This window comes from Callorhinchus milii, unplaced genomic scaffold (assembly GCF_018977255.1).
Source record: "Callorhinchus milii isolate IMCB2004 unplaced genomic scaffold, IMCB_Cmil_1.0 Scaffold19, whole genome shotgun sequence".
In the NCBI taxonomy this organism is placed as follows: domain Eukaryota; kingdom Metazoa; phylum Chordata; class Chondrichthyes; order Chimaeriformes; family Callorhinchidae; genus Callorhinchus; species Callorhinchus milii.
In genome coordinates, this window is record NW_024704760.1 from 1,606,667 (window position 1) to 1,620,254 (window position 13,588).

The 13,588-nt window shown below is 52.0% G+C and overlaps 1 protein-coding gene across 1 annotated transcript in view; it reads left to right on the forward strand.

Annotated features, from left to right (window-relative positions):
* Positions 1–13,588, forward strand: part of plekha6 (pleckstrin homology domain containing, family A member 6) — a 59,805-nt gene that overhangs the window by 28,459 nt on the left and 17,758 nt on the right. The window contains 5 exon segments of the mRNA XM_042342118.1: positions 9,948–10,031; positions 10,329–10,452; positions 11,579–11,686; positions 12,117–12,189; positions 12,496–12,596. Coding sequence (XP_042198052.1) covers positions 9,948–10,031; positions 10,329–10,452; positions 11,579–11,686; positions 12,117–12,189; positions 12,496–12,596 — 490 coding nt within the window.

Consider the following 13,588-nt stretch of genomic DNA (forward strand, 5'->3'; position numbering starts at 1 on the left):
AGTGGCGGAAGGCAAGCCTGGTTAATAAGTAGCTTTGAAGGGCTGAGCGCGCTGGGAATGGCAGGTAGAAGCGAGTGTTAAAGTGTTAAACAGCACTTGGCTGCCCGCCCGCCCGCCTGGACCTGGTATGTGCAGCAGTCCATATGTGATCAGGAGATCGGTGAACGGAGAGCTCTTTCCGCGTGTGTCGGGACCGTTAGATAAGCGGCCGAATGTGGAGGAATTCTCGAGCCGCGAGGTAGGGTTGTCAGCCTGTGTCGCTCTCTGTGGGTTCAGTTGTTACACGGCCGCATTCACCATAATAATAATCCTGGCATCTGATGTAGCGCCTTATCACGTCTTCGAGACGTCTCAAAGCGCTTCACAGGATACGCTGTCAAGTGAATTGACTGTGTATTTTGTGTCGGGGTGGGGGTGGGGGGGGCATTTTTCTCTGTCGGGTTGTCAATGGGTGGAATTATTACTCTGCCCCCCCCTCCCCCCCCACACCACCACCCTACATTAACATAATAATAATAATCCTTGCATTTGATGTAGCGCCTCATCGCATCTTTGGGACGTCCTCCTGACGTGAAAGGTGCTGCTGTACAAATGTAATTTGTTGTCGTTGTTGAGATGTCTCAAAGCGCTTCACGGGAAATACTGTGAAGTAACGTGACTGTGCATTTTGTGGGTAAAACACATTCCTGCGTCAAGGGACTGTGAGGGAGATAATTTGGTCGAGGGGTGGGAGGGTTGAGGGGAGAGAGGAAAGGGGAAAGGTAGGAATGGAAAAAACACAGAGTTTGACTTTATCTGAGGCCAAATCGAACGTGTGCTAATTCCTGTGCGATTTAATCACTTGGTGTTTCTCAGCGCTGGAAAGATTAAGGGAAATATTTTGAGATGAAAGTAACCTGAAAACCGCAATGTGGAGGCCAGAGGTTGTGGAGGTAGTACTTTTCTTTTTTGGCTCAAAATAAAAATCCACATCTGCCCTGAACAAGGAGCAGAAAACAGGTCACTGGGGGAGTGGGGGGGAATGATGAGGAGGGTGATGCTCAGTGCAGTGGGTAGCGGTCTCGCTCTCGCCTCTTGAGTCAGAAGGTTGTGGGTTCAAGCCCCCCTGTCGGGACTTGGAATCACAGTCTATAAGCTGACGCCCCAATGTAGCCATGGGGGGGTGGGGGGGGAGTGTTGCGTCGTTAGAGATGCCGTCCTTTCACCTAGATGGGGGGTGGGGGGGGTAGAACGGATGCACCAAGGCTCTGTGATTGGCTCCTTTGAGCATCCGAGTTCTTCAATCGGACTCGGGGCTGTTGGGTTTCCCACGGGCTATTGATGGCTGATTGACGGACAGTGACATATGGCTGTTTACACGGCGCCTTTGAGTAGTAGGGTAGCGTCTCGGAACGCTGGACAGTGCTGGGGTCGAACCTCGAGCGAGGGAGGGAGGGAGGGGCAGAAATACAACCACGACTCTCTGTATTCCTTAAACAAACAGTAGACTTTGCACTCTGCGCCATTAATGATTAACGTTTTCCTGCTTTGTTAAAGGAGCCGCAGTTTGGTTTAGCCGCAGTTGACCTTATTTGATTCTTAAGCGTTAAAGCCTACCCGTGCCATGTGGTTCTCTGCCAGTGTGTTGTTGTTGTTGTTGGGGTGAGGGTCCCACATTTCTCTCTCTCTCTCTCTCGCTATCTCTCTCTGGCAATGTACCAGCAGGAAGACTTCCTGGTGTCCATGGTGAAACTGCCTCTATACAACTCAAAGCCTGTGTCCTCTTGTTCTACTGTCTTACTGCATCCTAAAGTATTGATCAGAGTTTACTTGTTCAATCCAATTAAAACTGTACACACCTCTACAAGGTACCCTTTGAGACTTCTCCCCTCAAGACTGAAGAGCCCCCCCCTAGCTTAATAACAATAATAAATAATAATCCTTGCATTTGATATCGCGCCTTATCACGTCATTGAGACGTCTCAAAGCGCTTCACAGACTATATTGGTAAAGTGGATTAATTCTGTTTTGCGGGTGAAACGCGGCAGCCAGTTGTGTCCCACAAACAATCTGAGTGACCACATTTTTTTTTGGGGGGGGGAGCTTATCTAATCGTGGCTCGTAACTCGTTCCTCTAATCAGAGAGATTCAAGGCTCCTGCATGAGATTGGACAGAGAACCAGAGATGTGAGATGAAAGCTAGGTTAGAGATTAGAGCGAGGTCTGTGTGTGTGTGCGCTGCCCACGTGTGTGTGTTTGTGTGTGTGTGTATATGTTGGATGCTGCCCACGCGTGTGCGAGCAAGTGAGCGCATGCATCTTGGCCACTGTTTAGTGTATGCGATCGTCGTTCCAACACGTCCCGGTGTTCCCCAGGGTTGGACACTAGGACACAGCCGGTCTCGCTGTATATTTCAGTACGTGTCGCTCGTTAGCAAGAACGGAACACTCTGTTTGAGTTCTGCATCCTCCTCATTTTTCATCCTTCATCCTCCCCACATCCTGTCCTGACCCAGACACATCTTCTCAGTATCTCACTTCGCCCCCACTCTCCCCCCAATCCCTACCCTTATGTCGTCAAGACCTCTCAAAGCGCTTCACAGGACACTACTGTAAAGTGGAGTGACTGTGTATATCGCGAGTGAAACGCGGCAGCCAATTGTACACAGCATTAAAGTATGAGATGAGGGGTCAGGTCTCTCACTCCCATCACTGCACTGGAGCAGCAGAGCCGAGAACGGACTGCGAGCTCAGGGTCCCCACTAATGCGGGGGTTCGAACCCAAAGCTGTGTCAGAGCGGGAGGAGGGGGGGGGGGGGAGGCAAGGGGTGTGTGCGGTGTGGTGTGGTGGGGTGTGGGGGGGGAGTGTGGGGGAGGAACCAAGGTGTGTGTGTATATGTGAGGGGTGTGGAGAGCGATGGGGAGGAGCCGAGGTGTGTGTGTGTGTGTGTGTGTGGAGGTAATTGGAAAATAAATTAAAGTAGTCCTTCGTTCCTTCCTAAAACTCGGTTGGGTCTCACGTCGGAGTTGTGGGAAGGTTTTTGGAAGCCGCTGATATTTATTGCCAGAGAGCTCCAGGCAGTTAAAGGGTGAATTTTGCTCCGTGAGTTAATCCATTAGCGTAGATTGAAGGAGACAGAGGAGCTGACGCCTTTGTGATGGTGGCAGGGGATTAAATGGGTCTTAACGCAGACCTGCGGGTAGTGAGTTAACGTAAACAGCTCTCTCTCTATCTCTCTCTCTCGGCAAGTCCTTGGCATTTAATCACAGCGATAGCACCGCAGGGTGTCCATTCACCAATACCTGTGTAGCTGTGTCCTTTGGTGAGGGGGGCGGGGGGGTAACGACTGGAGGGGAGGGAGTGGAGGTGTGGGGGTGGGAATTGAAACTGGGTTGAGTGTTATTCTTGCTGCACTTCACCTCGCCGGGCGTCTGGGTGCAGAGACACCCTTCTCTGAAAAGACTCTGCGAGGCTACAGAGGGCAAAACCTCTCCCAGTCGGTGTTCAGCCATGGAATTCCTGACCAGAGCTCGGGCGAGCGAGGAACCATCGTGAGAGCCCGCGGGGAGCCAGGCGGGCGGGTGAGGGGTGGGCGGGGGAGCCCAGGAGACAGACACCTTGAGGGATTGATTGACTTGACAGAACGCCGGCTTGTGACTGAGGAGATGCTGAAGTTCCGGGCGGATCGGAAGCGGAGGTTTGTGCTTACAGTGATCAGCGCTGCTGACAGCCCTGACTAATCCACTCACTAGTTTGCACGGTGGCAAAGTGATGCTGCATTGCAGTGGAGCTGACATACACACACACGCACACGCACACACACACACACACACACACACACCGGCTGCTGTCTGTGTGAGGTTAGGCAGCAACGACACGGTCGGGGCTCAGTGGGGAGATGGTGTCTGTGTGTCTCACTGTGTGTGTGTGTGCGCGCTCGTGGTGCATGTTTATCTGTCCCCCCTGTGTGTCTGTCTGTGTGCGTGTGTGTATCTGTGTGTGTGTCTGTGTGTGTGTGTCAGTCTGTGTGTCTGTCTGTGTGCGTGTGTGTATCTGTGTGTGTATCTGTGTGTGTATCTGTGTGTGTGTGTCAGTCTGTGTGTCTGTCTGTGCGCGTGTGAGTGTGTGCCTGAATATGTATGTGTGTGTGCGCGCGCGCCTGTGTCTGTACTTGCGTGCGTGTGTGTGTGTGGGGGGGTGGGTGTGAAAGGGAGGGCTGTGTGCATAACTAACTCTATCTGTATTTGTTTATGTTCCGTGTAAATACATATGTGTATGTAAAGTGTGTGTGCGTTTGCGCCTTGAGTCTGTTTTGCCTGTGGAACACTATTTCTATGTGTGACGTTACGCTGCGTATGTGCAACACTCTGTGTGCGTGTGTGCGTGAGTGTGAGTGAGTGTGTGCATGCATGTGTGTGTGTGCGTGTGTGTGTGTGTGCGTGACAACGCTGCCAGGATCGACAGGACCTCGGGCAGTCCTGACGGGCACGTAAATCTTGAGACATCCGACTATACACTGTTCACATTACGTGCGCCTCACGTGTTGCATATGTGTGTGTGTTGTGAATGACACGGTGTAGTGGACATGTGAGATGACGTGACTGCTCCCCCCTCCCCCCCCCCCCCCATGACTTGTATGTTGCGTGCTCGCAGACAGATGTATTGGAAGGTGACTCGGGAAGCCATGGCTGGGCGAGTGCCACGTGTGGGTCATTAAACGCTCCTCGTGTGTTTCTTGCGTTCTGTGCGGGCAGAGCCCTGAGTTGCGCATGCCCGAGCCTCGTATGCATACACGCAGGGCATGTGTGGGCACGCGTGTGCACATCCCAGGGACGCCCGGACACATACACACGCAGGGGAACACACATGCACGGAGGGACATGCGCACACGTACACACATGCGAGAGTACTCGCATGCCCACACACATATATACACACACACACAGGGCCATGTGCACACATATATGGGCAGATGCACAGAGATGGATTTGGAGGCAGTGTGTGAAGAGGAGACGTTATCTATTCTCTCTCTCTCTCTCTCTCTCTCTCTTGCTGATGACACGGCCTGGATTCGGAAGCCGGCTGTCGCTCTCTCGCTCACTCGCTCACAAGCCGTGTGATGTTTCTCCCACAGTATTCTGTGCAGACCTGTCGAAAGGTGACCTTGTACCGAGACACATTTACCCTGCGCTTCACGCCAGTGACTGACTGACTGACTGGTTTGTTCAGTGATGGAATGGACATTTTTGACGTATCGCCCGTATAACACTGAAGCCCGGCTGTTAGCAGAGGGACACAATAACGTTCTCGTTCCACTCGATGATAATAATAATAATAATAACAAACCTTATATCTGATACAGTGCCTTATCACATCTTTGAGACGTCTCAAAGTGCTTCACAGGATACACTGTAAAGTGAATTGACTGTAATTTGTGGGCGAAACGTGGCAGCCAATTGCGCACAGCGACGTCCCCACAAACAGCCGTGGATTGGGTGACCAAATCGTTTTTTTTAAGGGTTTATTAACCCCGGAAAGCGATCTGTAAACAGAGGCGCGTGTATGTGGAGTAAGGAAACTTGCCTAAGGTTTTGGCCCTCCCCGGGAATCAAACCCAGGTCCTCTCGCCTGTGAGGCGAGTGGTCCAACCGCTCCGCTATGGGACCCCACTTTGAGCCACTGTGTAGCTCGGAGCAGGCCCGACCTATACCGTGTTATTATAGTACATTCAGTGAAGGGATGTGTCGGGCTGCGTGCTGGGTTTAACCCCCGCAGGTGATCGGATTGTTGGCAGAAAGCACCATGTGGTGAACGAGTTATTATTGATGTGCACAAAATGAGCCTCAGTGTCTGTGACAGAATGGAACGGGAATAGCCTGAGGTTAGCACTGGGCTCCAATTACAAAACTTGTCCAAACCATCTCACTTTACTGGCACAAAAAGGCGCATCTTTGGGGTGAGAAATTAAATTGAATCACGGGCCCTTGATTTCCCCCCCCCCCCCACACCCCCCCCACCCATCCAAAAAAGATATTCGTCTGGACAAATCGAGTCTGTTTCACCATTCTATAAGATCATGGCTGTTCTGTACCTCAACTCCAATTATCCGTCCTTGCCCCATATTCCCCGATACCCTGACCTAACAAATTTGCTCAGCCACGAATCATTCCCACCCTCCTCTGTCTCTCTCCGTCGATTCCGTCAATTTTCTTCACCGGATCGCCGGCTAAAAGTCGCTGACGCATTGTGTCTCCAATCGCCTGATCCATGTATTCGACATTCTCTGTGTGAAATGAGCCATGTATGACTTCCTCGCTTGCTCACAATCTCCCTCGAGGGTTAGAATCCCATCACGCTATACATTGGAAAAGAGAAGGGAGTTTCTCCCAGTGTCCTGGCCAGAATCCGCACAGCTGTCCATTTCATTCGTAGACTTTTCGCCCACGAATTACACAGTCACTGCACTTTAAGCGCTTTGAGCTGTCTCGAAGACATGATAAGGCACTACATCAGATGCAAGGATGATTATTATTACAAATATTTCTCGGACTTTGCTGTGAAAGCGCTCCGAGACGCTGCCCTGCTCGAAGGGCACTATATGAATGCAAGTTGTTGCTGTTGTATGCAAAAATTGGCTGCTACTGTTTCCGTACAAATGTGTTTCCGTACAAATGTGTTTCCGTACACACTTAAGGGGTAAAGTCTCCACAGTCAGACAGTTGGGACTTAAAGGTGCTGTATTGAATGCAAGGATGATTATATTATCAGCAAATTAATGACCGAATGAAAAGAGTTGACTATCTCAGCTGAGTTAGCGGTGGTGCAGGATTGACTTTTAATTGCTCTGGGATTGTCAAGGGCTCTGGGACGCTACGCTGCGTGAGGGGCGCTATATAAATGCAAGCTGTTGTTGTTGTTGCGTGTCCTTTGGTTGCACTTAGAGTGTTGTGGGTTCAAACCCCACGTTCGGGCATTGAGTTCCCCCATCTGGACTGACTTGTCAAAGTGCTTCACACAGCTGACTGGGAGCCCGAATTAGCAGTCGTGGGGGAGGAGGGGAACCCAGAGAAATTGTTGGGAGGAGGGTGGGGGGCGCGGGGAGGGTAGTGGGACGTCGGGGGGGGGGGGGGGTAGAAGAGGGAAAGCTGACCGAAACACGCATTGGTAAAGCTACGTCCTTAACGCGGGCTTTAAGTGTCGAGCGGGAAGAGACGGAGTGAATTACCGATTGATTATGATGTTTGCACACAAGATGTGTCAAAACACTTGAGGGGTTGCAGTGTACCATGATATAAACTGCAGTGTTGAAATACAATCTCTTTTCAACATGGGGATCCACAGCCAGATACCCCGCAAGCTAATGATTGGCGAGGTGGCAGCTTTCTGTTTGTGTGCCTGCATTTCCGTGGCCTGTGATTGTTTCTCTGGGGGAGGGAGGGAGAGTGGAGTGTGTGTGTGTGTGGGGGGGGGGTGGGGGGGGGGGGCGAAAACGGGGCTCTGGGGTGGTTTGGGGATTAAACCTCTCCTCTCCTCTCGAATCCGAGAGTGATTGCAGTTAAGTCAGTGGTCTTTTGATTGCTCGAAGCTAAGGTTAAGGTGTAGAGGGCTATGGAGTCAGTCTTACAATAATAATAATGATGATAATTTGTGTGCTTGACTTAGCCCTTGTGAAGTCAAAGCATCTCAAAAACACTTTCACCAGGATTAGGAACAGTTGGAGGCCATTCAGCCCCTTGAGCCTGTTCCGCTATTCTATTAGATCAGGGCCGATCTGTACCTCAACTCCAATTACCGGTCTTTGCTCCATATTCTGTGAGGAGCCTTGAACTGTCTCAACGACGTGATAAGACGCTATATCAAATGCAAGGATTATTATTATTATAAATACAAGTTGTTGTTGTATTTCTAAGAATAATAATTTATAATAAGAATAATCTGAAGGAAGCCCATTAGAAAATACTGCAAATAAAACCCTGTTCTCCAAGGTTGTTTTACACGTTAAGCTCTCACTGTCTCTCTGGACGGGTCTCAACTCCTCTCATCGTTTCCTCTGTTGGGCCTGCGTGATGGACCTTGGCTCTTTAACCTGGCAGTGCCGATTAATGACAAACCATGGCAATCTGATCAAAACCTTGTGGAACGCTCGAGCGTCGAAATATGCGCCACAAAGCTGAGTGCAGCTGTTACCAGAGGACATCACAGGACAGGACAGGACAGTGTGGGTTGGAAGCTGCTTGATAACCTGGCTTTAACCTGGAGAAGCACCAAAAGATGGAGAGGAACGCACTCCGAATTATTCTGTATTAACTCTCCCGTCCTGCTGACCAGAGCTGCTACGGGTTTGTGCTGTGTTTAGTTATGGAGCCCCGTAGCTTAGTGGATAAAGCACTCGCCTCGCAAGCGAGAGGACCTGGGTTTGATTCCCAGGTGGGGTGAAACCTTAGGCACGTTTCCTTACTCCATACTCCTTGTTTCCCTGGCGGTACGTAGGAACCCGGTTGTTAGCCAATTGACCGATCGCTTTCCTGGGGTAATAATCTCTCTCAGAAAAATATTTGGTCCCTCAATCCACGACTGTTTGCGGGACGCTGCTGTGGAGAATTGGCTGCCACGTTTCACCCACAAAAATATATCCTTTACGTTACAATTCCGTGAAGCGCTTCGAGACGTCTCGAAGACGTGATGAGGGTCTATATCAGATGCAAGGTTTATAATTATTATTATTATTATTGTTATTATTAAGGGTTATTATTTGTGGACAAAAGCAGTAAATGTTGGGGTTTAGCAGAAGCCGGAGAGGCTGATCAGTTGCCAAACGCTGTTCCTGTACGGCACGGCCACGGTCATGATCCTCGGCCAGTAAGGTTCCTTCCAGCTGTTCACACATCTGGTTTGGGTTTGAGACACTTGCCTGGCTGCCTCTCTAACGATGTGTTCCGATACCTGATGCTCTGGAGTGGAATTTTTGGAATGCCAATGTTTTCGCAACCCAAGGAATGTTGCTCTTATCTCTCTCTACACCCCCCCCCCCCTCCACCCCACCGCTCCCCGCCACCCCCCTGCTTGCTCAGTAGCGATCGCTATCAACTCTGTTTGATCTGTAGAGCATTTGATCGTACATACATTGCCTGCTCAGCATTATCTACCACCCACAGCTGACGCTTGCAATGTTATTTTCGAGCCCGATTGAGTCGCGCAGTAGGTTTTTATTTTGGGCAGAACTTGCAAATAGTTTGGATTTGGAGGCTCCGAGGCCTGAAATTCCGCCCGGTCTCAACCCCGCAGAAATGCGGTAGAGTTCTTAATTCGGACGCCGAAATTTCTCTCCAAAGACTCCGCGGGAAAAAAATCGACCTCCTTCCGAAATGGGCCCCGAGCTTTTAAGAGTTTCCCGCAATTCTGTGCCGTCTTAAGAAACCGTAGGCTGAGACCGGGTGGAATTTCCGGCCCAGGAATACTCCCCACGACCTCAGCCCTCGGGGTCAATTCCTCCTCGAGTTGGAAGGTTGCGCGGAATTGCGGGAGCATCCTACAGTCGGAGGTCGTTTTTCCGTGAGTTCCCGGTTTCCGTCTGTGAGCGCTCTGGGGTGCTACCCTGTGCGAGGGGGCGCTGTGTGAATGCAAGTTGTTGTTGTTGAATGTAGCTTCGCTGGGAGTGGAATGAAAGGCCGGAACACAACCCCTGAGAGATGCGTCTCTTCCTGTTTCACCACCGTTCCCAGTGTAGGTCACAGCCACACGTCTGTTTGCTAACCATCTGGAACTGCTCGTCTCCGAAGTCGGCTGCTTTGCTGTTGGCAGCAACGGGTCCCGGGAGCCAAGCGAGTCCCGGGCTTTGCGATGTTCCCTACGTTGATAATCCTCGGGGTTGGGAACCGGCGTGAGCAGCGCCGAGATCTCGGCCCTCGCTCGGGTCAGGAAGGAGCAGTGACTCGGTGCTGATCGTTGGCTTGTGCTTGGTTTTTCAGTCACAATGAAAGGGCTACCAGCTTCAAGCACCCAGTGACGGGAGTGGTGCCCATCGAGAACTGCATCTTCACCTTGGAGGACAAGTAAGCTCTCTCGTGTTCTGTTAACCTAGTAATAATAGTGATAGCTCCGCTCCCCTCCCCCCCNAGCCCACCCTGTGACAAGTTAAGCCCTTCCAAGCCAGAGTGAGCAAACGTGTGATCACTGTGTACCTGCGTGATGTCGGGCGTGTGTGTGCGCGTGCGTGCGCGAGTGTGGGTATCTGTGTGTGCGTGAGTGTGCGCGAGGGCGTACCCGTGTGATCACAGCCGTGTGGTCCGGTCTGCGTCCCGCACCTTGTGGGTTCCGTTCGCGTGATGGCGCGCGTGTTGTTATTTCAGGCCGAAGCCTGCCATGTCGTCCCGAGGCCGCGGGGAAGGAGGGAACCGACCGACCAGTATCGCCAGCGAGATGTCCAACCAGACTCTGGTATCGGAAACCTCCGGGGAGCAGAGCCACGGCAGAGTGAGCGCCTCACAGCACAGCACCTCACCGCACAAACACCAGCCGTGTTGCCGGGCACCCATGGGGTACAAAAACCCCAGCACGGCCTAGTGGGGGCCGAAGGGTCCATTTCCTTGCTGTAACATTCTGCGTAGCAGGCGTTTGTTATCGAGCCTAAAATGTCTCTCTGGGTAATTGCTTTCGAGTGCAGTGACTGTGTATACAGGGAAACGTGTCATCCAGTCTTTTTTCGTCCCGGCGTCGGAGAGCTCTGTGGATTGTGATTGGCCTCTCGGCTTATTTTAGGATCGTCGCTGGCGTCAGGAAGTGCTCCGGTTTGCGTGGAAGCTGGCGCTCGCTTTCTTTCGACGGGTTTCTTTCTGGTTCGGTGGTTACCCTAATTAGCTCTGTCCTCGTTCCAGCACAGCTTCCTTGGAAGCCACATGTGTCAGCCTGGCACAGCGTTAGGGCTTTCGCTTCTGAGTCAGAAGGTTGTGGGTTCAAATCAGAACCCCCCCCCCCCCCCCCCGCCATGTCAGGACTTGGAATCACGTTGTCTAAGACGACTCTCCAATGCAGCGCTGGACGTGTGTTGCATTGTCGGAGGTGCCGTCCTTCGGATGAGCCATTAAACCGAGGTCCCATCTGCCTGTTCAGATGGATGTTAAACATCCCGCCGTGCTATTCGAAAACAACAGCAACAACAAGATTCCATTTATAGAGCGCCTTTCACGTCGGGAGGACGTCACAAGGCGCTGTACAGTTGGGTCAGGACCCGAGCCGGGGGGAAATGGTCAGGGTGAGGGGAGGGAAGGGAGGGAGTGAGGAGGGAGTAGAGCTTCTCTTTCCCGGTGGTCTGGCCAACAACTTTCGCCCACAAAATACACAGTCGCTCCACTTTACGCTGTATTCCATGAAGCGCTTTGAGACGTCTGGATGACATGATGAGGCGCTATATCCAATGCAAGGATTATTATTATTGTTGTGGCTGTTGGTGGGACACTGCCGTGCGCGAATTGGATGCCGCTTCCGTCTACAAAACTACGCAGTGGCCTCCGCTTTACAGTGAATCCTGCGAAGCGCGTGCTCCTGAGCTGACATGTCAAACACGTGGTTCGATCGATGGTCTCCTGATCGTGTCTCCCAGCAGGCGTCCAGGTCCTCGAAGAAAGGGGTCGTCTTCGGCAAGAGGTCAAACTCCATGAAGAGGAACCCGAAAGCCAACGTTACCAGGCGTGGGTGGCTGTATAAGCAGGTACAACAACAACAGCAACAAATGACATTTATACGGTGCCTTTCGCGATGGGAGGATGACTTAAGGTGCTGGACAGTCAGGGATTTGGACCCGAGCTGGGGGTTGGGAATCACGAGGGGGTGGAGGCGCGGTCGAAGAGGAGGGTCTTGAGACAGGCTTTCAAGGAAACGGGGTGGTGGTGGCGGTGGTGGGTGAGGGGGGGGAAGAGGCGAAGGGACTGTGGGATGGAGATCGAAAGGGTGTGGGGGGGCAGAGAGGCTGAATGCTTCGACCCCCAAACTCTTGGGACGCAACTGTTCCGTGGGCTGAGAGCGGGTGGAATTGTGGGGTGGCTCCGAGAGAGGGAAGAAAGGCGAGATGAGGCGGCGCAAACAACATCAAAACAAATCCCCGCTGTTTAACCCTGCTGCTGCTGTGCTGTGTTTGACAGGCGAGCTCGGGGGTGAAGTCGTGGAACAAGCGTTGGTTTGTGTTGGCTGATCGCTGCCTGTTTTATTACCGAGGTGAGAACCCCCCTCGCTCAGCTAATGTCCCGTTGCGTCGTGGTTAGCAGCGCTCGCGAGCGAGCGAGAGGACCTGGGTTCGAGTCCCGGACAAGATTCCTTGCTCCTTACACTCACGCCTCTGTTTACCCGGCCGGAAAGGCACGAACGGATTAACTGCAAAGGTCTTAAGAACGTATAAGAGCCTGCGAGGCGAAAGAAGACCAAGTTCCGTCCATTCCTCCGTCCACCATCCTGGCATTCAGTCAGTCGCTTGACATGTCGTGTCCCAAACTATACACCGTATCCCGTCTTTGTTCCATTCAGATGAGAAGGAGGAGGCTGTTCTGGCCAGTATCCCACTCTTTAGCTTCCGAATCAGCTCAGTGCAGCCCACGGACAACATCGCCCGCAAACACGCTTTCAAGGTAATGGGAACCCCTCTCGGAACAGTTTTTTCCTTTCTTTAATACAAATGGACGGACGAACGGACGGACGAGAGTTCTAGAATGTCCTCCCAGCCATCGCCACGCGTTGCTTACGATCCGCTTCTCGTTCTCTTCTGGAACCTTCGTGCTCTCTCGGGAGAGGCGACGCTACTTATAAAGTTCACGTTTAGCGATTGGTTGTCAACTCCCCCCCTCCACCGCTCCCCTCTCACCCCCACCCTCCCCGCTGCTCTGTTGGTCTCAGTCTGGTGCTCACTGTCTTTGCCGAGATTTCAGATCAATTTCAGCTGTGTGTCTGTGTGTGTCTGTGTGTGTCTGTGTGTCTGTGTGTGTCTGTGTGTCTGTGTGTGTCTGTGTGGGGTCATTGAGGTGCTGCTCACCCAGTCTCCGTGTCCAGTGGAGGGATTGTTAATTACTCTGTGCCCCTTTTCCTCCGTTTCTTGTCACAAAACACGGAGTCACTCCACTTTACAGTCTATCCTGTGAAGCGCTTTGAGACGTCCCAACGACATGATAAGGCGCTGCATCAAATACAAGAATTGTTATTATTATTATTCTACTCCCCGTAGCGCAAAGCGGGCGCTTCACCTGCAACTTCTGGAGGGAGCTCACGAGTTACACAGTGTGTGTAATGAGCACTAGGATCCTATTTCAGTCCAAAAGCAGGTCGTGTCCCACTTAACACTGCTCCCCGAGGCAGGGACTGTGCTCTTCAGTGAGACCCGTTTAATGGGATTCAGTAATTCAGTAACAAGCGAGAGGTAGCGTGGACTGATTTACTCGTCCAGGTTTTCGGAGACCAGCAGCCGCCTTCTCTCCCTCACCAACACGTGCTCTCATTTCCGATCGCGCCTGTTTTGTCCAGCGCTGTGAGACTCGTCTCTCTCTCTTTTTTTAGAAACAGAGGAGTAGGCCATTCAGCCCCCCGAGCCTGTTCCTCCGTTTTATAAGGTCCACCCTTATATCCCTCG